At 41.5% G+C, this 27,494-nt stretch overlaps 1 protein-coding gene and 1 long non-coding RNA gene across 2 annotated transcripts in view; one reads left to right on the forward strand and one right to left on the reverse strand.

The window, feature by feature from the left end:
- Positions 1–95: 95 nt before the first annotated feature.
- On the reverse strand, positions 96–24,842 carry idh2 (isocitrate dehydrogenase (NADP(+)) 2). Its single transcript, XM_061894812.1, has 11 exons — positions 24,653–24,842; positions 10,005–10,096; positions 9,481–9,646; positions 6,053–6,213; positions 5,838–5,981; positions 5,428–5,564; positions 4,381–4,532; positions 4,204–4,316; positions 3,907–4,004; positions 3,746–3,838; positions 96–488 (listed from the first exon to the last, which is right to left on the reverse strand). Exons 1-11 carry the CDS (start codon positions 24,762–24,764, stop codon positions 404–406), a joined length of 1,353 nt encoding a protein of 450 aa, XP_061750796.1. The 5' UTR covers positions 24,765–24,842; the 3' UTR covers positions 96–403.
- LOC133549427 (uncharacterized) overlaps positions 18,099–27,494 on the forward strand; it is a 54,512-nt gene continuing 45,116 nt past the window's right edge. The window contains exon 1 of the long non-coding RNA XR_009806083.1: positions 18,099–18,460. This is a non-coding gene — a long non-coding RNA (uncharacterized LOC133549427). The remainder of the gene's footprint in view (positions 18,461–27,494) is intronic.

Here is a 27,494-nt window from a genome sequence, read left to right on the forward strand (position 1 = left end):
CCCAGACACTATATTGACAAGACTATCAAAGAAGAAAACTTGACTGGTACTGGACATGAATGGTTAGGTTTTCAAAGACCTTCCAATACGCCATGTGGGTCAAACAACAGGGTTTATTGGCAAGAACGGAGGATATAAGCTGCAGTCTTGCCCGAGGCATTACACAGTATTGAATACAGTACTTCACATTACAAAAATAAAACCTTGCAAGGCATTGGACAAAAGATGTTAAGGAGGCAACTCTAGCCTCTAATAACCTAATAGAAGACTACATCATTCTATAGATCCTTCAGGTGTAAATGCATGTGACTTGAGTGACCTTTTAAGTTAAAAATGAGGTACAAAAACAGAAGAGTGACAATGCCATCTCCATGTTACAGCTTGATTCTTTTCTTCAAGTTCTTCACTTGCCAAGGGCTTTGTCCAGGTTTGTCTTGATGGCATCAAGGAAGTCTGTGGTGTTGACGTAGTGCTCGTTTAGCTTGACGCTGAGGGAGAAAAGATAGAGAATACATTTGTTTTTAGAATCAACATTAACTCTTTAACCATGCATTTGATTGGGAGAATGTTCTGAACCCATTTTTGAAAATTGATCAGAATACTGCTGCCTGGAAAAGTTGTACTTGGGCTTCTCATACAGTAGGCTTTCTTAAAACAGCAGACAAGTGGAGGTAATCAAGACCGCCTCTGCTGGTTGCAACACAGTACTACACGGAATTCCACAGAATCAACCACATTCTTCAAAGTTTACATACTCTATTAAACCTATCCATGGCCATACCTGAAACACACCAAGAATTAAATTTCTAAAAATGTTTTCATTAAAACTTTTTTTTCGGTCTTCTTTGTTAGAAGAAAGCGGAAGTTGCAAAGCAAGGTTGGTTGTATGAACAAAGGCACTAGATCTGTTAACCGAGCAATGTAGGAAGTGATCACTTATAAGTGGGAGTGACAAGGCTAATAGTCAATTAGGTAACAGTATCAACACTCAAGTTTGGTTGCGCCATCTTGTGGTCTCTTATATGGAGTAAAAAGAAAAACTGAAAATGAGTCCTGCAGAGAGCAAATACATTGTGGATAAAACAGGAAAAGTCAACTTGACAGTACGGCAGTTTTTTGGATTTAAAAAAAATAAATAAATAAAAAAAAAGTCATAGTCAGACCAATGTGTTCTGTAAATTATCTAAGGCACTTGGCCTCACCAAAACTGCTGATACCACACCACTTTAACTGCGCTCACCCTTGAGAGCACAGCCGTAACTTCCTGGCACTAAACCTGCAGAGAATAGTCCTCAGGTTTCTCAAAGTTTACATTTTCACAGTTTGCACCATTTTTTTTACACTTTATTTAGCATTTCTTATATTTCTTATTTTTACACCTTAAATTAAGAGGATATTAAGTGATCAATGAGATTTTACTATTTTGATTACGTTAAGTGTTTTCCATAGTTGTGTTGACTTTTCTGCCTTGACATTGGACATTTACCGTATTTTACAGACAATAAAGTGCACTTAAAATCCTTTTGCTCAAAACTCGACAGTGCGCCTAATGAAAGGCATAAGTTTGGTTGAGCTTACCAACCTCAAAGCCATTTTGTTTGGTACAAGGTGAAATTATAAGTGTAACCAGTAGATGGCAGTCAAACATACGAGATACATTTAGGTTTCACTATGATGGCAATATGACTCAAGTAAACAACACCAACATTTTATATGTTCCATTTAAATATAAAACATTACACACAGTGCTCAAAAGTCTATCAAAATGTTTTAGTATGACTTTGGTAAGCTATGAAACTACACCGCTCGATGTGCTTCAACATACGAGTACTATTATGGTGTGTGTTCAAAGTAAGACATTATCTGACATTTTGTTTCGCAATATTATGCAAAATGAACTTTTATCTTCTGGTACCTGCTGATCTGTATAAGTCCTGACAAAATTGCGTTAGTCCGCTTTTGTAGTTCGTGGGGACACCATAGTTGATCAGCTTCTTTTTCTATCTTCTTGTTATGGGACATTCATTCTCCGCTGTTGCCATTTCTAATATAAAGTAGTGTTAAGTTGTTATATCTGCCAGTAAACGCGCCATGAACGCGCTAAAACTTACTGGTGTAGTGGGTTTACACTATTCAACCAAGGAACTTTAATTACAGTTCCGGACGGAACATATCCAGTGTTTCCGGATGAGGAGATGCTGCTCAGTTATTGATTTAAGTGAAGTCTGAATGTCATTAAAACTGTTAGCTCCATCTTTTGACACTTCTATTCCCGTCCTTGAACGCTACAACAAAGATGACAGGGAAAAGACGCTGCTGAAGGTGAGCCACGTAAATAAGACCACCCACAAAGCGAATGTCAGAAAACCGATTTAACTCAGTGGCCTAGTGGTTAGAGTGTCCGCCCTGAGATCGGTAGGTTGTGATTTCAAACCCGGGCCGAGTCATACCAAAGACAATAAAAATGGGACTCATTACCTCCCTGCTTGGCACTGAGCATCAAGGGTTAGAATTGGGGGTTAAATCACCAAAAATGATTCCCGGGCACGGCACCGCTGCTGCCCACTGCTCCCCTCACCTCCCAGGGTGTGAACAGGGGGATGGGTCAAGTGCAGAGGACACATTTGTGGGGCGGCATAGCTCGGTTGGTAGAGTAGCCGTGCCAGCAACTTGAGGGTTGCAGGTTCGATTCCCGCTTCCGCCATTCTAGTCACTGCCGTTGTGTCCTTGGGCAAGGCACTTAACCCACCTGCTCCCAGTGCCACCCACACTGGTTTAAATGTAACTTAGATATTGGGTTTCACTATGTAAAGCGCTTTGAGTCACTAGAGAAAAGTGCTACATAAATATAATGCACTTCACATTTCACCACACCTAGTGTGTGTGTGTGACAATCATTGGTACTTTAACTTTAAAGACGATCTGTAAAACGTAATCTATGCATAATTTTGACCAAAGAACCACCATTACATGTTATGTACACCACAAGGAAGTGTTTTCAATGTAGAAAAAAATACTATGATTCCTGTAATGCACCCAATAATCAGGTCAATCAATCAATCAATCAATCAATGTTCATTTATATAGCCCTAAATCATCAGTGTCTCAAAGGGCTGCACAAACCACAAAGACATCCTCGGTAGAGACCACATAAGGGCAAGGAAAAAGTCACCCCAGTGGGACGTCGGTGACAATCATGACTATGAGAAACCTTGGAGAAGACACCCCCCCCTCCCCAGGGGACCGAAAGCAATGGATGTCGAGCGGGTCTAACATGATACTGTGAAAGTTCAATCCATAGTGGATCTAACATAACCGTGAGAGTCCAGTCCAAAGTGGATCCAACACAGTAGCGAGGCTGTGCGCCTTATAATCCGGTGCACCCTATGGTCAGGAAAATACGATAATATATATTTTTTTCTTGGTTCTTATTTTTAGCAGGTTAAAATATTTCAATAAATATTGCTACCAATACAAAACACTTATATTGTGATTTAAATTTCAGTCAAATCTCCCAGCCCTAATTGAAACCCTTAAACAGTGTTTAAGATTTTTTTCAATTAATCTTTATTAAGTCGAATAAATACTTCAAGACAGAATTGTATAGCCAAAAATTGAAAGCTGTTATTGGGTAAAAATATAATGAATGAATATTACAAGCAAAAAATAAATAAAGGCTGCATTTGCCTGTCCATTTAAATGCATTGAGCAGATAGGGATCTATAACGTGAGGAGAGAAACTTACTTGGACAATCCGTGGATGCAGCCAGCCAAGTCCTTGGTCATGGTACCACTCTCCACAGTCTCTACGCACACACGCTCCAGAGTCTGAGAGAACCTGATGAGTGCAACAATATTAATATCCTAAATCACCCCAGCGTCCCGTGACTTAAAAGATATTAGTACTTGATCAGGTCGGGGTTGCCATCAAGTTTGGCACGATGCTCCAGGCCTCTGGTCCAGGCAAAGATGCTGGCGATGGGATTAGTGCTGGTCGACCTTCCCTGAAAGCAACAAGGGGGACTTAGTTATTGCTCTTAACTTACTCCTAAAACATATGCATTATTTTTAATGTGTTGGCATGGGTATCACACAAACATACAATATTGGGTGACCGAGCTTAAATTGACCACATGATGGCAGTATAACTCCTAAGACAGTCTCAGGTAGGTTGAACAAGACAAGCAAATGGCATTTACGAACCTTTTGGTGCTCACGATAGTGCCTGGTCACTGTGCCATGGGCAGCTTCAGCCTCAATAGTCTTGCCATCAGGGCACACCAGAACTGATGTCATAAGCCCAAGAGAACCAAAACCTAAGAAAAAAACAAATAAAAAATGAGATCCTGTTCTGAGAGTAAAATACTTGAACTATGTTACCTTGAGCGATGATATCAGACTGAACATCGCCGTCATAGTTTTTGCAGGCCCACACAAAGGCTCCGGAAGACTTGAGTACCTGAGCGACCATGTCGTCGATAAGCCTGTGCTCATACCAGATCTTCAGTTTGTCAAACTCAGGCTTGTAGTTCCTTTGAGAAAAAAACAAAACATAGTTGAACACATTTTCTGGGGAAAGTAGGCTAATGATCTTAAGCAAAGTTTCAAAATTCAGAATGTAGAGCTCAACTCCGCAAGGAAAAAATGTTTAGCTGGTGGTTAATTTATTTTATTTTTTTAAATTGCATTGTGTTTTTGCCCGCAATGTTAGAATAGGATATAAACCAAGTATATACACTTTCTTAAGAACTCTTTCGGCCCTACTGACTCCAATTGTAACTGTTATTTTCTAAACAGGCTAATCCTGGTATATTACTATGCTTTTCATGAAAACCTAATGAATCTCATTTTTGCTGATTGATATGCAAGATGAAATTGTTTTGGTATAATTGCGCTTCTTTGACATGACCATAATTTTCAGAGCTTTGATGAGCATAAATGAGAAAACTGTTATTAAACAACAGAAATCCAATGAAAATTATATTGGGCATTTATATAGAACATGGCAGATTGAGACAAAATACCCAACCAAGTCCTGCTTGCTTTCTCTGTCATTCTAGTAAAGTAAAAAATATTTTTTTATCATGTCTATTGTATCAAAATCAATGTGTTAATTGACTAATTCAAGGCTGTAATTTCCAAACCTCAAATATTCCACTCCGCAACTTGTTGTTTGAAATACTGCAGATTTCAAGCATTGAAAAAAAAAAAATTAGCTGACTTTTGACACTTATGAGCGGGGTACTTTTGGATGTGAACACTAAGTGTGTATAGTCCATTTTAAGGTTGCACAAGGGTTAAAAATGTTTTATGACAACTAGTCTTAAAACAAAATGTGCATTGTTTACTGTGGGCATATTTCTAAATCTGAACACAATCATATGCTGGCCCTCTGTACATTTTATCTATTTAGTGCATGTGTCTCACTTTTCGAAGATGTCCTGGAAGATGTCTTTAAACCTGCCGTCATATGCTTTAAGAATGGTGTTCTTTGTGCTCATGTACAGTGGCCACTTCTTGTTAATGGCGTACTGGAAGCAACTGTGTGCAAAGCCTGTGATCGACTGCAGAGAGAGAGGAAAAAAAGAAGCAAACAGTTCTTGAGTGCAGTAGTTTTATCAGTTGTAGAGGTTAAAAACCTTCCACTTGACGGGTGGAAAGTTATCTAGTCTGACCTGTGATGTTAAACCAAACAGAGTGCTTCTGATAATGGTAAAGAAAACAGGCGGAAAGGCTCAGTGTTTGTAAAATGGATGTGTGTACTATAGACCCTAACGCCATTTATCAAAAACGGGCGTGGTTCAGGAACACATTGACTGAGAACGTAATTATCGCACCTCATCTGTATTGTACATTCCCATTCCGCAGCCACCCGCGGGGAAGTCGTACACCTCCCATTCCTTGCCTGCGCTGCCATCAGCAGGCGAGAAGACCATCTTGAACTTGCCAGGCTGGTCCACAACAAAGTCTGTTGCTCTGTACTGTTAGGGGAATACAGATCACATTAACTCTTTGGGCACACAGGAAAACTAAGAGCGACGATGAAAGATACCTGGTCACCAAAAGCATGTCTGCCAATAGTGATGGGCTGCGTCCAGCCGGGGACAAGCCTGGGAATGTTCTGGCAGATGATTGGCTCACGGAAGACAGTGCCCCCCAGAATGTTCCTGATGGTGCCGTTAGGGCTCTTCCACATCTTCTTTAAGCTAAACTCTGCATTAACAGTGATCAGGGAGTAAAAACTATCAGTCATTTGTACTCTGTCATATATAAAACATGATGGTTATAGTATATTATTTTATATTTGTCAATTAACAGGGTGATTTTCTGAGGCAATATTATATTAGTATATAAAAATGTATGTGCAATCGACAATATGTTCAATTGGGGTGGGAAGGTTTTCGGATAGTTTTTTTATTTGGTTGTCTCACTACTTGCCTGCTCACTCCAACCACTGCGTGTGGTTAGAGTGTGTGCTCTGAGATAGGTCGATCGTGAGTTCAAACCCCAGCGGAGTCATTCCAAAGACTATAAAAATGCCACCCATTACCTCTCTGCTTGGCACTCAGCACCAAGGGTTGGAATTGGGGGTTAAATCACCAAAAGGATACCCGAGCGCGGCCACCGCTGATGCTCCCCTCACCTCCCAGGGGGTGGAACAAGGGGATGGGTCAAATGCAGTGGGTAATTTCACCACACCTAGTGCGTGTGTGTGTGTGTGTGTGTGTGTCTATCAGTGGTACTTTAACTTTAACTTTTTTACTTCAAATTCCAATTTCAAATGTCCATCTCACGTTAACTATATCCACTCAACATCCATTGCACCAGCCGCCCTGGATGTGCTGGGTCCCCACATCTGCGTTCCCCTCCAAGGTTTCTCATCGTGCCCTTTAGGTTGAGTTATTTCTTGCCCTGATGTGGGATCTGAGCTGTGGATGTTATTGTGGCTTATGCAGCCCTATGAGATCCTTGTAATTAAAGGCAATACAAATAAACTTTGATTGATTGATTGATTGATTGATTAATTGAAGCTTAGCTTCAGTCAATCAACCTATAAATACTATCTTAGCTGCTAGCATTGCTTCTGGTCAATCTCTCCCAGCTTAGTTTTGGGGGTTTTATCAGCACTGGTTACGCATTTTAGAACCATCTGTATCGCTTTAACATATTCAAATAACCAACATTTGCATGCTTGTCCAGCAATTTTGAATCGGCCACATCCGAATTGCAATGCATCAAAGAATCAAACGTTTACCCCTGCTCATATCTCCCACTGCATATTTAGTGCTCTACACATTTGTTAGAACTAATGTTTATACCTAAAGGCATCCATCCATCCATTTTCTACTGCTTCTCCCTTTCTGGGTCGCGGGAGGTGCTGGAGACTATCTCAGCTGCATTCGGGCAGATGGCGCTGTACAACCTGGACAAGTCGCCACCTCATTGCAGGGCCAGCACAGATAGACAGAATATGCTCAAACCATTATCAAGAATCAAAATCAATGTGACGTATTGACCTATTCAAAGCAAATGTTTTGTATTATACAGTACATTGTGTTATCTTATTATAGCCTATAACACATTAAAAAAAATAATTCTATTGATTTTAAATGTGGGAATCTTAAAAACCTCCAATACATATAATTCTAACCTACACTAGGGATGGGCGGTAAGGCCTAAAATTTGTATTGCAATATATATCGCATTCTTCTGCGAGAACAATATGTAATCACAATATATTTGGCATATCCATTTCAAAACGAGTTACAAAGGCTCCTAATTTGGCTGCGCACATATCTATCCATCCATCTATCAATTTTTTACCGCTTTTCCCTCTTAGGGTCACTGGGATGCTGGAGCCTATCACAGCTGCAGTTAGGTGGGGTATACTCTGGATAAGTCGCTACCTCATCACGGGGCCAACACAGACAACCTTCACACCCACATTAACACTCTAGGTAGCATCACGGCTAACGTTAACCACGCTGCTACTTCTCTGTTGGGCGAGGGCGTATATGTATGTGACGTATGACGTGACGGTATGTGACGTGTGTAAGACCCTGCGCTTACACTCTGTGAGAAGGAGACACAAGAAAGAGTGGGAAGAGGCTGTATTGTAATGCCCGCAGCTAAAAACAACTGCATGAGAACACATACTCGAATATTACGATAGTCATTTTCAATATCGCACGGAGAAAAACCCGCGATATCGCATATATCGATATATCGCCCACCCCTATCCCTAGAGCCAATTTAGTGTTTCGTATCAACCTATCTCCAGGTACATGTCTTATGCAGTTACACATTGTATAATTTCCAATTTTAGTATTTTCTCAAAACTATCAATCTATTTGCTAATTTATTGTTAGTATCTGGTTACTTTCAGTCGTAACGCGTTTCTAGCTACACTTCTGATACAATGCAACAAAGTACTTATTCCCCGGTTTGATATTTTAAATCAGTTTTGGCAAATACTACAAATTTGGACATTGATCCAATACCAAGTAGTTACATGGGCAGTATTGGTAATACTTAACATTTTAAAGATCAAATGATTACATTTGACACAATTAGTCAGACAGCTCTGATTTAAATCATTCTGTTTTTGACCAAAAAGCCCTCCAGTGTGTAGCGACTTATTTCCTGAGTTTGAAAACTTTTTTTTAAATTAACAAATATTAATATAACTGTTGTAGTATTGACATAGACTACATGTACAATATTTATACTCAATTATTTTCCATACAGATACTATTTTCAATATTGTTACTGTTGATATTTGCATCAAGCCTCCTGCCTCTGTTTACATTCATTAATTCTAGCTTAGCAGTTAGCATATCCTCGTATGGCGTGCACTGTAGCCTGTTTGGCTATTAATTCGCCTTTAGTGAGGATACTTGTTTTATTTGCCGTCATGGAGGCGAGAATTGTTGACTTAAGTGGCTTTGCCCTGTGGAGAAACATTAACTTTATCATATATTGTGCAACTCTGACCTAAAATACCATATAATGCATTATGATATTACAATCATATTTCTGACGTTTATCAAATCTACTAGCAGTTTCCCCCTGGGATAAACTTCATATCGCAGAAAAGATGGCACATCTTTTGCTGGTGGATATAAGTGGAGGAAACAGTTTTGAGAAATATTCTGTAAGTCAGGAGGATCATGTGCTGTCAGCACATTAAGACGGAGCAGTTGAAATCCATCTTAAATTAACCACCAACTCTTTCAAACCCATTGTTAAGAATGATGACAGTAGCTAAGAAGTAAGCCATATCAGTCTCTTATCAGCGCTTAGGTTTGCACGTGTGCTGTACCAGTGAAGTGCAAAGAAAAAGGCATTTGTTCGCGTAAGGGAAATATCTCATTTCAAGCTACACCCACATTTGTGTAACTTCATTCATTGCTTTGAGTAAGCGGTCAATAAAACATTTCACAACACAGTGATATGCACTTTGAACCTAGTAACACTAACCTTCCACTCTGGCTTCGTCAGGCGTGATGGTGGCACACTTCACTGCCACATTGTACTTCTTTGTGGCCAGGGCGGAGTCTATGGTTACCTGGTCATCGGTCTGGTCGCGGTACGGCAGCCCGAGATCATAATACTTCAGCTCGACATCGACATTGGAAAGGATCAGCTTCAGAATCACAGCAGCACGCGCAGGGAGGAAAAAATATGTGCATTAGAAACTCTTCGAGCTGTGGGAATTGTGGGTTATAACTCTAGACTTAAGATCTATACCTGATGTTAGTTATTTATCTTTGTGCGACTGGAAGAATTTCCCCAAATTACTAATGTTGTGCTAATGCTACATCTGCTGCATGAGATAACTTGCCAAGTTACTGAATGAATCATCACTGAAACCCCGCCTCACACATTGTACACGCATGCTCTCCGCCTACCGCTAACATCCACGTGTCAGTTTGCTTTAAAAATAGAGTCAGAAATTGGAGATTCGACACACACTATCAGCCTCTTGTGCCTTTTTGTCTCACCTTCTCCTTGATGAACTCCCAGATGATCCTGGTCATCTCATCGCCGTCCATCTCCACCACGGGCTGCGCCACTTTGATGCGTTTGTCGGCATCTGCCAATCACAGAGAAAAAAATAGCTGTTCAACCGGGTGGGAATGCTGAGGACACCATTGTCGCTTTCTTAGACTTAGAAAATCTTTATTTTCCCCGAGGGGCAATTTGGTTTGCAGCAGTAGTCATTAAAAACAAGGTTCAACAGTAAAAACGAGGTACAAGAGTAAAAACGAGGTACAGAGATTTTGCATAATACTATATAGCTCCTTTAGTGACAGTAGTTTCAGCATTTTGAACCGGATATTGCAACAGTGCATGCTTTCACACCCATCAAATTATCTCAACAATTAGTCATGACGTCAAACTTTTTTTTTTTTTTTTTTTTACACAACAGGGCAGTCTGTGACGGAAACTTATACAATATAAAAGACACAACTTAGTTCACATCATACAGTGGTGGAATGTGTGTACACATGTAGGCTAATTACTGCATCCTAATACAGTGTCTTTCACCCTAACTTTAATGACGTCAAAGCAAGGTATTGTTCTACTGTTCCCTTTAAACCCTATCATTTGCATTGAATGGCCCAAAAATATCTCTTTTATTTTCAGCTGATGACTTCTTATCCTGAGACAAATCAGCTTATCGGATTATGTTCTGATGTTAAGTAATTCAATCAATTAGCATGGGATTGAGTCATAGGGTCCGAGCTGTAAAGCGTCTCTTGGCCAGACATATGCAGTTATCTGACCTTATTTGCAAAATAAATTAACCTGTAAATCATTTGTCTCTCTCAGGCACCGCCTTTCTAATTTAGAATTAGGGCTCTCAAAGTTAACGCATGTGATTGATCACAAAAGCGCATTAAAGGCCTACTGAAATGAGATATTCTTATTTAAACGGGGATAGCAGGTCCATTCTATGTGTCATACTTGATCATTTTGCGATGTTGCCATCCATCCATCCATCCATCCATCATCTTCCGCTTATCCGAGGTCGGGTCGCGGGGGCAACAGCCTAAGCAGGGAAACCCAGACTTCCCTCTCCCCAGCCACTTCGTCTAGCTCTTCCCGGGGGATCCCGAGGCGCTCCCAGGCCAGCCGGGAGACATAGTCTTCCCAACGTGTCCATATTTTTGCTAAAAGGATTTAGTAGAGAACATTGACGATAAAGTTGGCAACTTTTGGTCGCTAATAACAAAGCCTTGCCTGTACCGGAAGTAGCAGACGATGTGCGCGTGGCGTCACTGGTTGTAGAGCTCCTCACATCCTCACATTGTTTACAACCATAGCCACCAGCAGCTAGAGCGATTTGGACCGAGAAAGCAAAAATTTCCCCATTAATTTGAGCGAGGATGAAAGATTTGTGGATGAGGATAGTGAGAGTGAAGAACTAGAAGAAAAAAAGTTTTTAAAAAAAAGGCGAGGGCTGTGGGAGCGATTCCGATGTTAGACACATTTACTAGGATAATTCTGGAAAATCCCTTATCTGCTTATTGTGTTACTAGTGTTTTAGTGAGATTATATGGTACCTGAAAGTCGGAAAGGTGTGGCCCAAGCTCCGCTCATGTCTCCGGTAAGAGCCGACTTATTACCACAATTTTCTTACCAAAACCTGCCGGTTGACATGTGGTCGGGAACCATGTTTGCTTGACCGCTCTGTTCCATAGTTAAGCTTCACTTTCGGGAATTTTAAACAAAGAAACAACGGCTGTGTTTGTGTTGCTAAAGGCAGCTGCGATACACCGCTTCCAACCTCCATCTTTCTACTTTGACTTCTCCATTATTAATTGAACAAATTGCAAAAGATTCAGCAACACAGATGTCCAGAATACTGTGTATATTTGCGATTAAAGCAGACTACTTATAGCTTCGATCGGGCTGGAAAAAAATGTCCGCTACAACCGGTGAAGTCAAATGCACGCGTCATCATACCACAACGTTTTCAACAGGATACATCGCGCGAAATTTAAAATTGCAATTTAGTCAACTAAAAATGCCGTATTGGCATGTGTTGCAATGTTAAGATTTCATCATTGATATATAAACTATCAGACTGCGTGGTCGGTAGTAGTGGGTTTCAGTAGGCTTTTAAATCATAACTTGACCGGAAATGCCTCGTTACCTCAACCGGGGATGGTTACCTGAAAGGCAGCGCGGGTGGTTGTACGATGAGTAAGGAGACTCAGACTGGAAGATTTTGCTTCAAAATAAAAACACTGACAGTACGGCTGGGCGATAGGGCCTTTTTTTAAAATCGCAATATTTTTAGGCCATATCGCGATATACGATATATATATATCTCGGAATTTTGCCTTAGCCTTGAATTAACACTTGATACATATTATCACAGAAGGATGATGATTCTATGTGTCTACATTAAAACATTTTTGTTCATACAGCATTAATATATGCTCATTTTAAACTTTCATGCAGAGAAGGAAATCACAACTAAGTTAATTTACCAAAACTGTATTTATTAAAGTTATTAGCAGGTGACTTTTCAAATGATGGTACATATTAGCAGTAATGCTATTTTGGTAGCAGCGCTTGTGCCCCACACTTGACAAATTAAAGTTGTCTATTCGACATATTCCCACTTGAAGCCTAACCACCGCCAGACGATGGACCCTGTGCTGTTTTTCTTGGGAATTAATTCTTCCTTCATTTGTTACCAGATTCGCACCTTCGCAACACTCTGCTAGCATCACGGCTAAGGTTAGCCACGCTGCTATCTCTCTGCTGGGCGATGGCGTATATGTATGTGACGTTTGACGTGACAGTATGTGACGTATGTAAGAACCTGCGCTTACACTCTGTAAGAAGGAGACACAAAAAGGAGTGGGAAGAGCCTGTAGTGTAATGCCCGCAGCTAAAAACAACTGTGTGAGAACGTATACTCGAATATTACGATAGTCATTCTCTATATCGCACAGAGACAAACCCGCGCTATATCGTGTATATCGATATATCTATCGCCCAGCCCTAACTGACAGGACTATAAATAATCCTGTTACCAAATAAATGACCTTGCATTCAAGTAAAACATTACAAAATGTTCATGTGTGACTTTCTGACAATGAAATTGCATTTGTGTCCAAATATTAGGGGCTTTTTTTGTTCCAATTAAAATTATGGCAGCAACTAATTTACTGTGATTAATCTTAAATATTCCAAATTTTAATGTGTGATTAGTTTGATTCAAAACGCTAATCATGTTTAAAGCACTACTTACAATGCAAATCGCTCAACACAAGGTGGAAAATTGCCTGGTGAAATGCATCCTATTCTGTGTGACTGATGTTCACACAGAACAGGGGAAAAAAACCCTGCAGTGCCAGAGAGATAAGTAACATCCTTCATGATTTCCTTTGACTTTCAGCTGACAATAGGGGTGTAATGGTACGTGTATTTGTAATTAACCGTTTCGGTACGGTTCGGAGTTGTACCGAACAAGTACACATGCTAGCAGCGACTGGGCTAGGACAGGGGTCTGCAACCTTTACCACTCGAAGAGCCATTTTGACCCGTTTCACAACATAAAGAAAACAATGGGAGCCACAAGACTCTTTTGAAATTCAAGAATGAAATAACACTGCGTACAGAGTTTTTTTTTTTGCTTTGTGATATGTATAAACCAGGGGTTTCAAACACGCGGCCTGCACCTTAATATGGAAATGTAATACTAGTGCTGTCCACGGGTTTTATTTGAATGCCGCTTGACAACATTACATTTGCCATACAGCCATACAGGTTACACTGAGGGTTGTGATACAAACAACTTTAACTAATATGCGCCACACTGTAAAACCACACCAAACAAGAATGACAAACGCATTTCGGGAGAACATCCGCACTGTAACACAACAGAACAAATACCCAGAATCCCATGCATCCCGAACTCTTCCGGGCTACATTATACACCCCCAAGCAAGCTGAGCTGCCACTTGTTTCTAGAACGTCAACGGGCTCAAAGTGATGATACTAGTAGTTGACTGGGAGGTGTTTATTATCATTTGGGGAGAGTCTGCTGCCTTACCTGCTAAAAACACAGTTTTGCTCACGCTACATTACAAGTGCTCTGAATACGCACTAATGATTGGCTGTTGCATGCGCTCTGAATACGCACTGCTATTGGCTGTCACCACTCTGCGCCTAACCAATCAGATGGTTCTGTGGGTGGGACAATGCTGGGTGCTGGAGAGACATACTGACAAGGGCAGACGCAGAACTAAGCAGAGCAGCTTGTTAAGACTTTTTTTTTTTTAAGAATTTAGTTTAGGCGTTGGCTCTTTGTTGTTAAGGCGGCTGCCTTAACAACAAAGCGCTGCGGGAAATCCTGAAAACCGAGGTAAAGTTGCCTTAAACTACTGTTCCCTGCACTAATGACAACTTGTCAAAAACTACTTGCAAATTATTTTACTAAACATTTGAGGCAGCCCGTCACTATTAAATTTGGACTGCCACCGAAATATTTCAAGTCTCTTTAGGTTTACTGTTTGCCTTTGCTCACAAACACAACATCAGGCTTAGCACTACCAATGTGTGAATGATGACGGAATGACTGTAAAACACTTGGAGTGTCTAAAAAAAGCCCCAATTACCGAATATTAGCCTCACCCACTCAATTCCGGGGAAAAAAAGATATGTCCAAGTATTAGCCGTACCAGATTATAAGCCGCAAATATATACATTGTGATTGGTGAGTTCAAACCCCGGCCGAGTCATAACAAAGACTATAAAAATGGGACCCATTACCTCCCTGCTTGGCACTCAGCACCAAGGGTTGGAATTGGGAGTTAAATCACAAAAAATGATTCCCGGGCGTGGCACCACTGCTCTCCTCACCTCCCAGGGGGTGAACAAGGGGATGGGTCAAATGCAGAAGACAAATTTCACTACACCTAGTGTGTGTGTGACAATCATTGGTACTTTAACTTTTTTCAATAAAGTTATTTACACAAAGATAAAATGTTTATGTACATACCGTAATTGTTTCCAAACAGTGTTTGGAAAACTGCAGTAGAATAGCTGATCAAACAAAACAGAAGCCATCTTCATGAACCCATGAGCTACGGAAACTAGCTCTCCAATCAGCTAAACAGACGCAATAACTCAAAGGTGACGTTTTGATGAGTTTACTTTGGAATTTGTAAAACTGAAACAGTACAAAAATAATGCCATTGTAAGTTAATAATACTATCACAGACGCTTGTAAACATGTTAGCATATTAGCTATTGCTAACAATACGAGCATCATCTGCATGAAAACACTCCCACAGACATACAGTAACACCAGGAGGTTTAGTACGGCACCGCTGCTGCCCACTGCTCCCCTCACCTCCCAGGGGGTGATCAAGAGTGATGGGTCAAATGCAGAGAATAATTTCGTGACAATCATTGGTACTTTAACTTTAATTATAAACAGATTCAGTTATATTGTAAAACTTAAACGTTGCTTGGAATCCATATAAGTAGAAATGCTTTGACGGCTACAAGACCGAACGGTGCGCGGGTCGAAAAATAAAAAGCACTAGAAGGACACTGTAGCACCTGCAGTGAGCGAACTCGTCCAAAAGATGGCACCATATCAAACGCCTCATCGTATTTTGTTGAAAAAAAAAAAAAAAAAACTCTTTATGGCCCCAGCGGAGAAAAACACAAATTAGCCACACCGGGGTTCACCCAAAGAGTTCAAAGTGTAGGAAAAAAGTAGCGGCTTATAGTCCAGAATTGTCGGTAGTCGTTTCAATCTATTCACATTGTAACTCTGCTTCTTAACACACCTCATACCACAGCTGACTTGACCGTGCCATGGTAGACGTCTGCGTGGCAACAGCGAGGTTTTAGAAGGTGCACTCACAGGTATAGGGCTCTATGATTTACGGGTTAATAGAATAGCGCAGTGGTTCTCAACCTTTTTTCAGTGATGTACCCCCTGTGAACATTTTTTTAATTGAAGTACCCCCTAATCAGAGCAAAGCATTTTTGGTTGAAAAAAAAAGAGATCCATCCATCCATTTTCTACCGCTTGTTCCCTTTTGGGGTCGCGGGGAGCGATGGCGCCTATCTAAGCTACAATCTGGCGGAAGGCGGCGTAAACCCTGGACAAGTCCCCACCTCATCGCAGGGCCAACACAGATAGACAGACAACATTCACACTCACATTCACACACTAGGGCCAATTTAGTGTTGCCAATCAACCTATCCCCAGGTGCATGTCTTTGGACGTGGGAGGAAGCCGGAGTACCCGGAGGGAACCCACGCATTCACGGGGAGACCATGCAAACGCCACACAGAAAGATCCCGAGCCTGGATTTGAACCCAGGACTGCAGGAACATCGTATTGTGAGGCAGACGCACTAGCTGAGACAGGCGCCAACACCCCGCGCGACCCCAAAGGGAATAAGCGGTAGAAAATGGATGGATGGAATAGCGGACTGAATCACAGAATTGCTGTCATGAGGAGAGGGAAGGTTTGTCTGGGGAAATTGTGTGCCCCAGACCATTCATTAATCCCTGAAATACACAACAATTGCTACAATGACAAAGTAGTCACTTGAAACACCGGCTAAGTCTGCAAACAAATTACAGAGCTAATAATGCTGGCCAGGACAACCCATAAACAAGCATATGCAAGCGTAATGTACTAACAGGTCGGGAGCCGTAACTTGAGAGGCACTTTAAGTTTCAATACAGCCTCAAGTCTTTTGTACACAGACGCCACGCCGTTAAGAACAGCAGCACACTTCCAGCCTTCACAACAACCGTGACATGCGCAACTTCCGGTCTGACGGCGCTAAACAAATAAGGGTATCATAAACGTACCTTAAATAAGCACACTGTACTAGGGCTGAGCGATACAACAGTATTAAGAATAATACCGGTATATTTTAGAAAGCAGTATATATTTGAGACAATACCGCCATCTGATGTGTCTTTTTTACGACAGTTTGCACTTCTCCATACCTGTTGGGCGAAGCACAGAGCGTCCCCTTTAGCTAACCCCGCCACTTGGGTGTTTATGGAGGCTCCTCTCTGACACGCGATGCCGCATCCAGCCATCCATTTTCTATTGCTTGTCCCTTTTGGGGTCGCGGGGGGTGCTGGAGCCTATCCATCAAACCTTAAAAATACGGCGTGCACTGCTGACTTTTGAGAGACAATGCTTTGGTCAGCCACTGCATTTGGCGAGTGACTACAGTTTTATTTAAACACACGCACCAATTTGCTTAAGAATATATATATCTTCTTGTAGCGACTTTATCATTAATCTTATCAGTTTATAATGTTAAATTGTGATAGCGACTTAGAACAGAAGCATATGATAGCTCCTCTCTGCTGCTTGCACGGTGCGTTAAATATCTAACTACAACTAAAATTGTTCCTACCCATAGCATGTGCGGACTAAGGTACTGTAATATTGCGGCTGGGTAGCTGAAAAGAAGCTTTATTAACGAAATTATAAAAATTGCTTTGACGTAGTAATGGTTATCTTATTACTTTTTAAAGAGTAAACACATTGTTACAACTTACAACAAAAATAATCTGAGTGCGCTCAACACTGGTTATCAAGCCATAAACCACAGAGGCAATCTAAAGCACTTCCAAAAAGATATTGCATCAATAAAATGTAAGCATTTTTGTATTTACTTTGCAAACATTTGATTAATTATACAAAAGGCACACGCACTACTGTGGTAAAATAGGTAAAAGGTAAAAAAAACTTAAAACAATTTGGGTAAAAATAATTCTATAGGGCCATAAAAGCATTTTCCGCCGCACAAAATAAAGCCCCACTCCCAATTCAATTAAGTCATGTTCTGTTATTAAACAAGCTTTAAAAACCATGTACTGTCTCATATTTCTTATGAAAAACCAGTAGGATCAGTTTTACTCATTCACACAGTAGCAAAGTTTTGCTTTACAGCCAATTATGCAAAGCAGAAAACGCCATTCAGTGCACCTGTGGTGAACTACAAACGTCTAAAGATTTACTCGGCTCTAGCAAATTAAAATGAACCAGGTAGTTTGTCCATAATCCTGCCAGCAGACAGACTAATAAATCCCCTGGACGCAAGTGAAACGACAACCTTATCCAAGTAATCTTGTTAGGGAAAGTGTTGTGACCAGCGTGCATGTGTTTTCTCTTACAAGTTAAATGGTTCAATGGTAGCCTGGTGTTATTTTGTTCATCAGGAGAATTTTTGACGCTAGTGTTTTTACACCTACTCTACATTGAGTAGCTAACATTCCTACTTAGTGTGTGAAAGTTCAAAATGGCCAATTACAAAACGTACAAGAGAAGACGCACAACAGGATCAAATGATTGAAAAGACTCCAGCTGGTTCACATTTGACCCTCTTGAAGACATGGGAACACCTGCCCAAACAGCCGCTGCTCAGTTCTCATGCCGCTAAAGGTGAGACACACACGTCCGCGGACAGCAGTACCAGAATTTACCTCACAGCATAAAGTGTTAAGTGTCAATTTTATGAGCAGTTGGAACAAACGACAACAGATCATGGGACAAAAGAAACAGTCTACAAATACTCATTTTAATTTCTCGACCCAAAAAATTTTATTTGTAGTACTTTTTAATTGGAAATTGTGTCTTAAATGTTGGTTGTGCCCCATAGCTGTTTGTGTAAAACCCCTCGCTGTGCGGTTTACAATTAATTCATCAGTGATAAGAATCCTGGTTGAGCAGCTTGTTGTGTTGTGCAATATACATGCTAATAACTGCCCATTTTTGTGGGTAAAGATTTACGTTTTCCTATTCACTAACACAGTGGTTCTCAAACGGGGGTACGCGTACTCCTGGGGGTACTTGAAGGTATGCCAAGGGGTACGTGAAGGTATGCCAAGGGGTACGTGAGGTATTTTAAAAATAGCAACAATTCAAAAATCCTCTATAAATATATGTATTGAATAATACTTCAAAAAATATGAATGTAAGTTCATAAACTGTGAATAGAAATCCACAATGCAATATTCAGTGTTGACAGCTAGATTTTTTTGTGGACATGTTCCATAAATATTGATGTTAAAGATTTCTTTTTTTGTGAAAAAATGTTTGGAATGAAGTTGATGAATCCAGATGGATCTCTATTACAATCCCCAAAGAAGGAAGTTTAAGTTGATGATTACTTCTATGTGTAGAAATCTTTATTTATAAATGAATCACTTGTTTATTTTTCAACAAGTTTTTTTGTTATTTTTATATCTTTTTTCCCAAATAGTTCAAGAAAGACCACTACAAATGAGCAATATTTTGCACTGTTATACAATTTAATAAATCAGAAACTGATGACATAGTGCTGTATTTTACTATATCGCTTTTTTTCCAACCAAAAATGCTTTGCTCTGATTAGGGGGTACTTGAATTAAAAATTAGTTCACAGGGGGTACATCACTGAAAAAAGGTTGAGAACCACTGTTGTAGAGGACGTTAAAGGCACTTTAACTTGATGATTACTTCTATGTGTAGAAATCTTTATTTTCAATTGAATCACTTGTTTATTTTTCAACAAGTTTTTTAGTTATTTTTATATCTTTTTTTCCAAATAGTTCAAGAAAGACCACTACAAATGAGCAATATTTTGCATTGTTATACAATTTAATAAATCAGAAACTGATGACATACTGCTGTATTTTACTTCTGTATCTCTTTTTTTCAACCAAAAATGCTTTGCTCTGATTAGTGGGTACTTGAATCAAAAATATGTTCAAAGGGGGTACATCACTGAAAAAAGGTTAAGAACCACTGCACTAACACACAGCAAATAGTATATTTAATTTTTTTAAATACAGGTTTTCAAATTACAGAAATAATCTATCAAATTAATTGTCAGCTCTTTGCGGTTTAGATTAATCAACGACCCAGCTATTGGTAGAGCGTAATTATATAAAATTCTACTTTGTGCATCTTGTATTTCCATCATTAACGCCGGTGGCTATCTACAACAAGCAACTAATTAACACGATCATCAGCATTCTAATATTAGCATGCTGGTTTTACAGGTATACAACTCAGCGTCAAATAGGGCTGGCCGATATTGGCTTTTATTAATATCGCAATATTTTTATGCGATATATATTACGATATTTTGCCTTGGCCTTGAATGATCACTTGATGCATATAATCACAGCAGTATGATGATTCTATGTGTCTACATTAAAACATTCTTCTTCATACTGCATTAATATATGCTACTTTTAAACGTACATGCAGAGGAAAATCACAACTAAGTCAATTGAACAAAACTGTATTTATTAAATACTCTTCATTCTCTCGCGGGTGACTTTTTAAATGAAAGAACAAATTAGTAGTGCTGCTACCTTTTTGTAGTAACACTTCTGCTGCCTACTTTGCATATTGCTGTTGTCTGCTGAATATCTTCCCACTTGAAGCCTAACCACCGCCAGATGATGAATCCCCTGCTCTTTATTTTGGGCATTTATTGTTCTTCCTCCATTTGTGATCAGTTTCACACCATCTCTCTCTTGTATTGTCACAAGGTCCGCTCCGCTCGACCTGCCTTAACTAACGTTAGCCATGCTGCTTCCTCTCTGGTCGGCGAGAGCGTATGACGCTACACTTGCGAGAGTATGTTATGTATGTAAGCAAGTGGGCTTGTTTTACGTCTCCTTTGGGTGAGAAACGCCTGTTGTGTAATGCACGCAGCTGAAAGCAACTCGACCTGCCTCAGCTAACCTTAGCCATGCTAACGTTAGCTCTCAGCTAGAGCGTGTGATGCTATATGCGCGACAGTATGTGACATATGGAACAAGACGGGCTTGTTTTATGTCTCTGTGAGAAGGAGACATAAGGAGTGAGAAACGCCAATAATGTAATGCACGCAGCTAAAAGCAACTGTGGGAGAACATATAATCCAATATTAAGATATAGTCATTTTCTATATCGCACAGAGACAAACCTGCTATATACCGTTTATATCGATATATCGCCCAGCCCAAGCGTCAAATATTTTGTTACTTGACGGATGATACCTTTTGATTTGCTCACATAAGTTAGTTTTTATAGGTATACACCTCAGGGTAATATATTTTGGTACTTGATGCATGTAACAATTACGACTTTAGCATGGCAACATTAGAATGCTGGCTTTTTAAACTAATTTAAAGTTAAAAGTTAAAGTACCAATGATTGTCACACTCATACTAGATGTGGCAAAATTATTCTCTGCATTTGACCCATCACCCTTGATCACCCCCTGGGAGGTGAGGGGAGCAGTGGGCAGCAGCAGTGCCGCGCCCGGAAATCATTTATGGTGATTTAACCCCCAATTCCAACCCTTAATGCTGAGTGCCAAGCAGGGAGGTAATGGGTCCCATTTTTATAGTCTTTGGTATGACTCGGCCGGGATTTGAACTCACGACCTTCAGCAGGTATTTCAATGATGCTAACTTTAATTGTGCTTTTATTAGCATGTAAAGCAATCCTATTTCCCCATTGTGGAATAAATAAAGTCCACCCTAAGCATAGTACTATTAACATGCTAGCTTTTTTTTTTTTAATCCATTTTGCTTCTGTTACTTGATACCTTACCCTATCTGGCCAGCATGCTGACTGTTTACCTCTCAGTTCAGCTTTGGCGCATCAACATTCACATTAAATTTTTATTGAAATTGCATAGTTCTATTTCTTTGGGGAGGGGGGGAAGGGGGGGATATATACATTTTACTGGTTTTGAAAGTGAAAACTAGCAAAATGACCCTCGCATCCTTTGATTTGCCAATGTGTGGCCCTCAGCGGAAAACGTTTGAGCACCCCTAATATACACTAACATGTGTGTCGTGGTGCATCACGGATTAGACATTAAACCCCCCCTGGATCTCATCGCTGGTCTGGACTAACCTAAATCCGCCACACGTGGGACTCTTCCATCACTATGCAGAAAGAAACTGGGAGGCGGGAGGGGCTGAGCGTGTTACATAACTGTGGATATATCAACACAGCAGGCTCTGAAGGGTGAGCAAAACAAAGTCATGCGGGCCTGCTTGCCATCTTTTGCAGGTTTAAAATTGGAGGAAAGGCCGACTCATAGGCAAGACGATAGCAGTTGCTGTTCAGCAATGCCGGCATTTCAACAGCGGTCAGTGCCAACATGCTTGAGCTGAAGCCTGAGTAAGAAAAGGTCACCTTTGCTTGTCCTTTCTGGTTAACATTTAACACACAGACAGCAGTTTGCATACAATCCAATATATTAGTGTTGGGCTAAAGAAATACAATATAATGCTGCACAAAGATGGCACATGCAGGGGAGCGTTGTATTTACAAAAAGAGATACACTGGCAGGCCCTGTGATGAGGCGGCGACTTGTTTTCAACAGCTGTACCCCGCCTACCGCCCGAATGCAGCTGAGATAGGCTCCAGCGACCCCAAAAAGGACAAGCGGTAGAAAAATGGATGGATGGAGGGATACACTGGCAAACATGTCTCTTTGCTGGTCCACTACTACTTCGACATTATTCACCTACTGCAAAAGCGTTCTGTCAGCTGATACCCACCTTCTAACTCAGTGGTTCTTAACCTTGTTGGGGGTAACGAACCCCACCAGTTTCATATACGCATTCACCGAACCCTTAAAAATAAATGGGTTATACTTGTATAGCGCTTTTCTACCTTCAAGGTACTCAAAGCGCTTTGACACTATTTCCACATTCACCCATATCCATAATATACAGATAGGGAGAAGTTTTTATTTACACAATGAGTCGGGTGTGTCTTAAAGGCCTACTGAAACCCACTACTACCCACCACGCAGTCTGATAGTTTATATATCAATGATGAAATATAAACATTGCAACACATGCCAATACGGCTTTTTTAGTTTACTAAATTACAATTTTAAATTTCCCGGGAGTTTCGTCTTGAAAACGTTGTGTAATGATGACGTGTACACCAGACGTCACGCGTTTTTAGGAAGTATGAGCGCTACACACACACACAGCTAAATGTCGTCTGCTTTAACGGCATAATTACACAGTATTTTGGAGATCTGTGTTGCTGAATCTTTTGCAATTTGTTCAATTAATATTGGAGAAGTCACAGTAGAAAGATGGAGTTGGGAAGCTTTAGCCTTTAGCCACACAAACACACGGTGATTCCTTGTTTAAAATTCCCAGAGGGGAAAATTTACTATGGATCACAGCGCGGTCAAGCGAACATGAATCACGACCAAATGTCAACCAGCAGGTTTCGGTGAGAAAATTGTGGTTAAAAAGTCGCTTCTTACCGGAGAAAAGCTGAGCTTGGGCCGTCCATAGCTGCCGTCGACTTCCCTGAGACATTGGCGTCAACACACCCGTGGACGTACACCTCCTACTATCAGGTAATATTAAACTCACTAAAACACTAGCAACACAATAGAAAGATAAGGTATTTCCCAGAATTAACCTAGCAATTGTGTGTAAAAACATTGGAATCTGTCCCAATGCAATCAGGTTTTTTTTGTTTTTTTTCTAGTCTGTCGCTATTAATATCCTCAAACACGAATCTTTCATCCTCGCTCAAACTAATGGGGAAATTGTCGTTTTCTCGGTCGGAATAGCACTTTTTGTTGGAGGCTCCCATTAAAAACAATGTGAATATGTGAGGAGCCCCCACACGTGTGACGTCATCGTCTGCGACTTCCGGTAGAGGCAGGGCTTTTCTCTTAACACAGACAGTTGCGAACTTTATCATGGATGTTCTCTTCTAAATCCTTTCAGCAAAAATACGGCAATATCGCGAAATGATCAAGTATGACACATAGAATGGACCTGCTCTCCCCGTTTTAATAGGAAAATCTCATTTCAGTAGGCCTTTAACCTCCGCCGAACCCCTGAGGCCGACTCACCGAACCCCTAGGGTTCAATCGAACCCAGGTTTAGAACCACTGCTCTAACTTTAGGAGAACCCAAACATTTGAATGTCCGATTGTAATGAACGCATCTTGGTTGCCTTGCAATGCAGGTATCACGTGACTGAAGAATTATAAAACCAACCATTCGGCATCAAATAGCCACGAAAACTACAAAATGTGTTATCATTTAAGCTGAAATCAGCGCGGAATTGACCCCCCAAGTGTGTGAAACAAAATAAAACACTTTCTAGGACACCGGCGGCCATTTCAGTCTGACCTTGGAGAGGAAACTTTCCTCGAAGTAGCTATAAAAAGATGACCGTCAATTAAGCCTACGTCAGTTTTTATTAGGGTTGGACTAGTTTTTGATGACAATGCCTTTTTCTCGTCGACAAGAATAAAGACGTAAGATGGACCCCCAAAAATGATAAGGGGTACATCAATGGGACTGATGTCGCCATTAGTGTTTTAACCTCGGACAAAAGACACCTCTCCTCGCTTTCTATTATTAGCCCTCGTTTATCGACGTCGACAGCTTATCGAAGAATAAACGCGTATGCGTCATTTCGACGACCAAAAAAAGAGGTCAAATAACAAAAGGTATTGACTTATTATATGAAGCTAGCGACTAGCTGGAGAGGTTAGCATGCTCGCAAGTCGCCACCGGCGTCCAACGGCTGCTCCGGTCTTCACTCATACACGTTAGCTTAGCATTGCTAACCCGGCTTCCACCGTCCACTCACAGTTTCTTTGTGGCTGGCACTGAGCAGCCGCCGGGGCGAGCACCGCCGGGTTCCTGGGCAAGGCTGCAGCAGACCTCGACAGAGAGGAGAGGACTTTCAGATATCCTGCCATGTCTCCGCGGGTACCCCGATCACTTTAGCAGCTCAAGCACGAGAGAGAGAAAGGAGAGATGAGAGAGGAGAGAAGGCGCACGGAGCCGCACTGCAATATAGTCCGCAGTAGCGCCGCCCCCCGCCCCTCCTCCCCGGCGAGACGCGCCAAATTCCACGTCAAACGCACCCAACCAGGGAAAAGGAACAGGAGCAAATAAGGACACGCCATTGGATATCAGTGTTTTTAAACCTTTTTTGAGCCGAGGCACATTTTTTGCATTGAAAAAATCCAGCAGCAGAAATAATTAAAAAACGAAACTCAGTTGACAGTAAAACGTCGTTGTCGCAAATGTTGGATATGACCTTAAAGGTCTACTGAAACCCACTACTACCCACCATGCAGTTTGATAGTTTATACATCAATGATGACATTAACATTGCAACACATGCCAATACGGCCTTTTTAGTTTAACAAGTTACAATTTTAAATTTCCCGGGATTTTCGTCTTCGAAATGTCATGTAATGATGACGTGTACGCAAGATGTCACAGGTTTTTAGGAAGTATGAGCGCTGCACACACACAGCTAAATGTCGTCTGCTTTAACGGCATAATTATGCAGTTTTTTGGACATCTGTGTTGCTGAATCTTTTGCAGTTTGTTCAATTAATATTGGAGAAGTCACAGTAGAAAGATGACCATAGGTGAGGATGGGAACGTAGATCGACCGGTAAATTGAGAGCTTTGCCTTCCGGCTCAGCTCCTTCTTCACCACAACGGATCGATACAACGTCCGCATTACTGAAGACGCCGCACCGATCCGCCTGTCGATCTCACGATCCACTCTTCCCCCACTCGTGAACAAGACTCCTAGGTACTTGAACTCCTCCACTTGGGGCAGGGTCTCCTCCCCAACCCGGAGATGGCACTCCACCCTTTTCCGGGCGAGAACCATGGACTCGGACTTGGAGGTGCTGATTCTCATTCCGGTCGCTTCACACTCGGCTGCGAACCGATCCAGTGAGAGCTGAAGATCCCGGCCAGATGAAGCCATCAGGACTACATCATCTGCAAAAAGCAGAGACCTAATCCCGTGGCCACCAAACCGGAACCCCTCAACGCTTTGGCTGTGCCTAGAAATTCTGTCCATAAAAGTTATGAACAGAATGGGTGACAAAGGACAGCCTTGGCGGAGTCCAACCCTCACTGGAAACGTGTCCGACTTACTGCCAGCAATGCGGACCAAGCTCTGACACTGATCATACAGGGAGCGGACTGCCACAATAAGACATTCCGATACCCCATACTCTCTGAGCACTCCCCACAGGACTTCCCGAGGGACACGGTCGAATGCCTTCTCCAAGTCTACAAAGCACATGTAGACTGGTTGGGCAAACTCCCATGCACCCTCAAGAACCCTGCCGAGAGTATAGAGCTGGTCCACAGTTCCACGACCAGGACGAAAACCACACTGTTCCTCCTGAATCCGAGGTTCGACTATCCGGCGAAGCCTCCTCTCCAGTACACCTGAATAAACCTTACCGGGAAGGCTGAGGAGTGTGATCCCACGATAGTTGGAACACACCCTCCGGTCCCCTTTCTTAAAGAGAGGGACCACCACCCCGGTCTGCCAATCCAGAGGTACCGCCCCCGATGTCCACGCGATGCTGAGATAGGGTGAGAAGCTCTGCCATCCGGGAGGAGCTCAACGTAAAGCCGCTGCTCCTCCACATCGAGAGGAGCCAGATGAGGTGGTTCGGGCATCTGGTCAGGATGCCACCCGAACGCCTCCCTAGGGAGGTGTTTAGGGCACGTCCAACCGGTAGGAGGCCACGGGGAAGACCCAGGACACGTTGGGAAGACTTTGTCTCCCGGCTGGCCTGGGAACGCCTCGGGATCCCCCGGGAAGAGCTAGACGAAGTGGCTGGAGATAGGGAAGTCTGGGCTTCCCTGCTTAGGCTGCTGCCCACGCGACCCGACCTCGGATAAGCGGAAGATGATGGATGGATGGATGGACAGTAGAAAGATGGAGTTGGGAAGCTTTAGCCTTTAGCCACACAAACACACTGTAATTCCGTGTTTAAAATTTCCGGAGGTGAAACTTTACTATGGATCAGAGCGCGGTCAAGCGAACATGAATAACGACCGAATGTCAACCAGCAGGTTTCGGTGAGAAAATTGTAGTTAAAAAGTCAGTTCTTACTGGAGATCAGCTGAGCTTGCCCCGTCCATAAAGCTGCCGTCGACTCCCCTGAGACATTGGCATCAAGACACCCATGAACAAACCCCTCCGACTATCAGGTACTGTTAAACTCACTAAAACATTAGTAACACAATAGAAAGATAAGGGATTTCCCAGAATGATCCTAATAAATGTGTCTACAAACATCTGAATCCGTCCCAATGCAATCGCGTTTTTCTTTTTTAACTCGTTTTTTTTTTTTTTTTTTTTTTAGTAGTCCATCGCTATCAATATCCTCAAACACGAATCTTTCATCCTCACTCAAATTAATGGGGAAATTGTCGTTTTCTCGGTCAGAATAGCTGTTTTTGTTGGAGGCTCCCATTAAAATCAATGTGAATATGTGAGGAGCCATCAACATGTGACGTCATCGTCTGCGACATCCGGTAAAGGCAGGGTTTTTCTGTTTGCACCGAAAGTTGCAAATTTTATTGTGAATGTTCTCTACTAAATCCTTTCAGCAAAAATATGGCAATATCGCGAAATGATCAAGTATGACACATAGAAT

The sequence above is a fragment of the Nerophis ophidion genome, linkage group LG03, assembly GCF_033978795.1.
Source record: "Nerophis ophidion isolate RoL-2023_Sa linkage group LG03, RoL_Noph_v1.0, whole genome shotgun sequence".
Classification (NCBI taxonomy): Eukaryota; Metazoa; Chordata; class Actinopteri; order Syngnathiformes; family Syngnathidae; genus Nerophis; species Nerophis ophidion.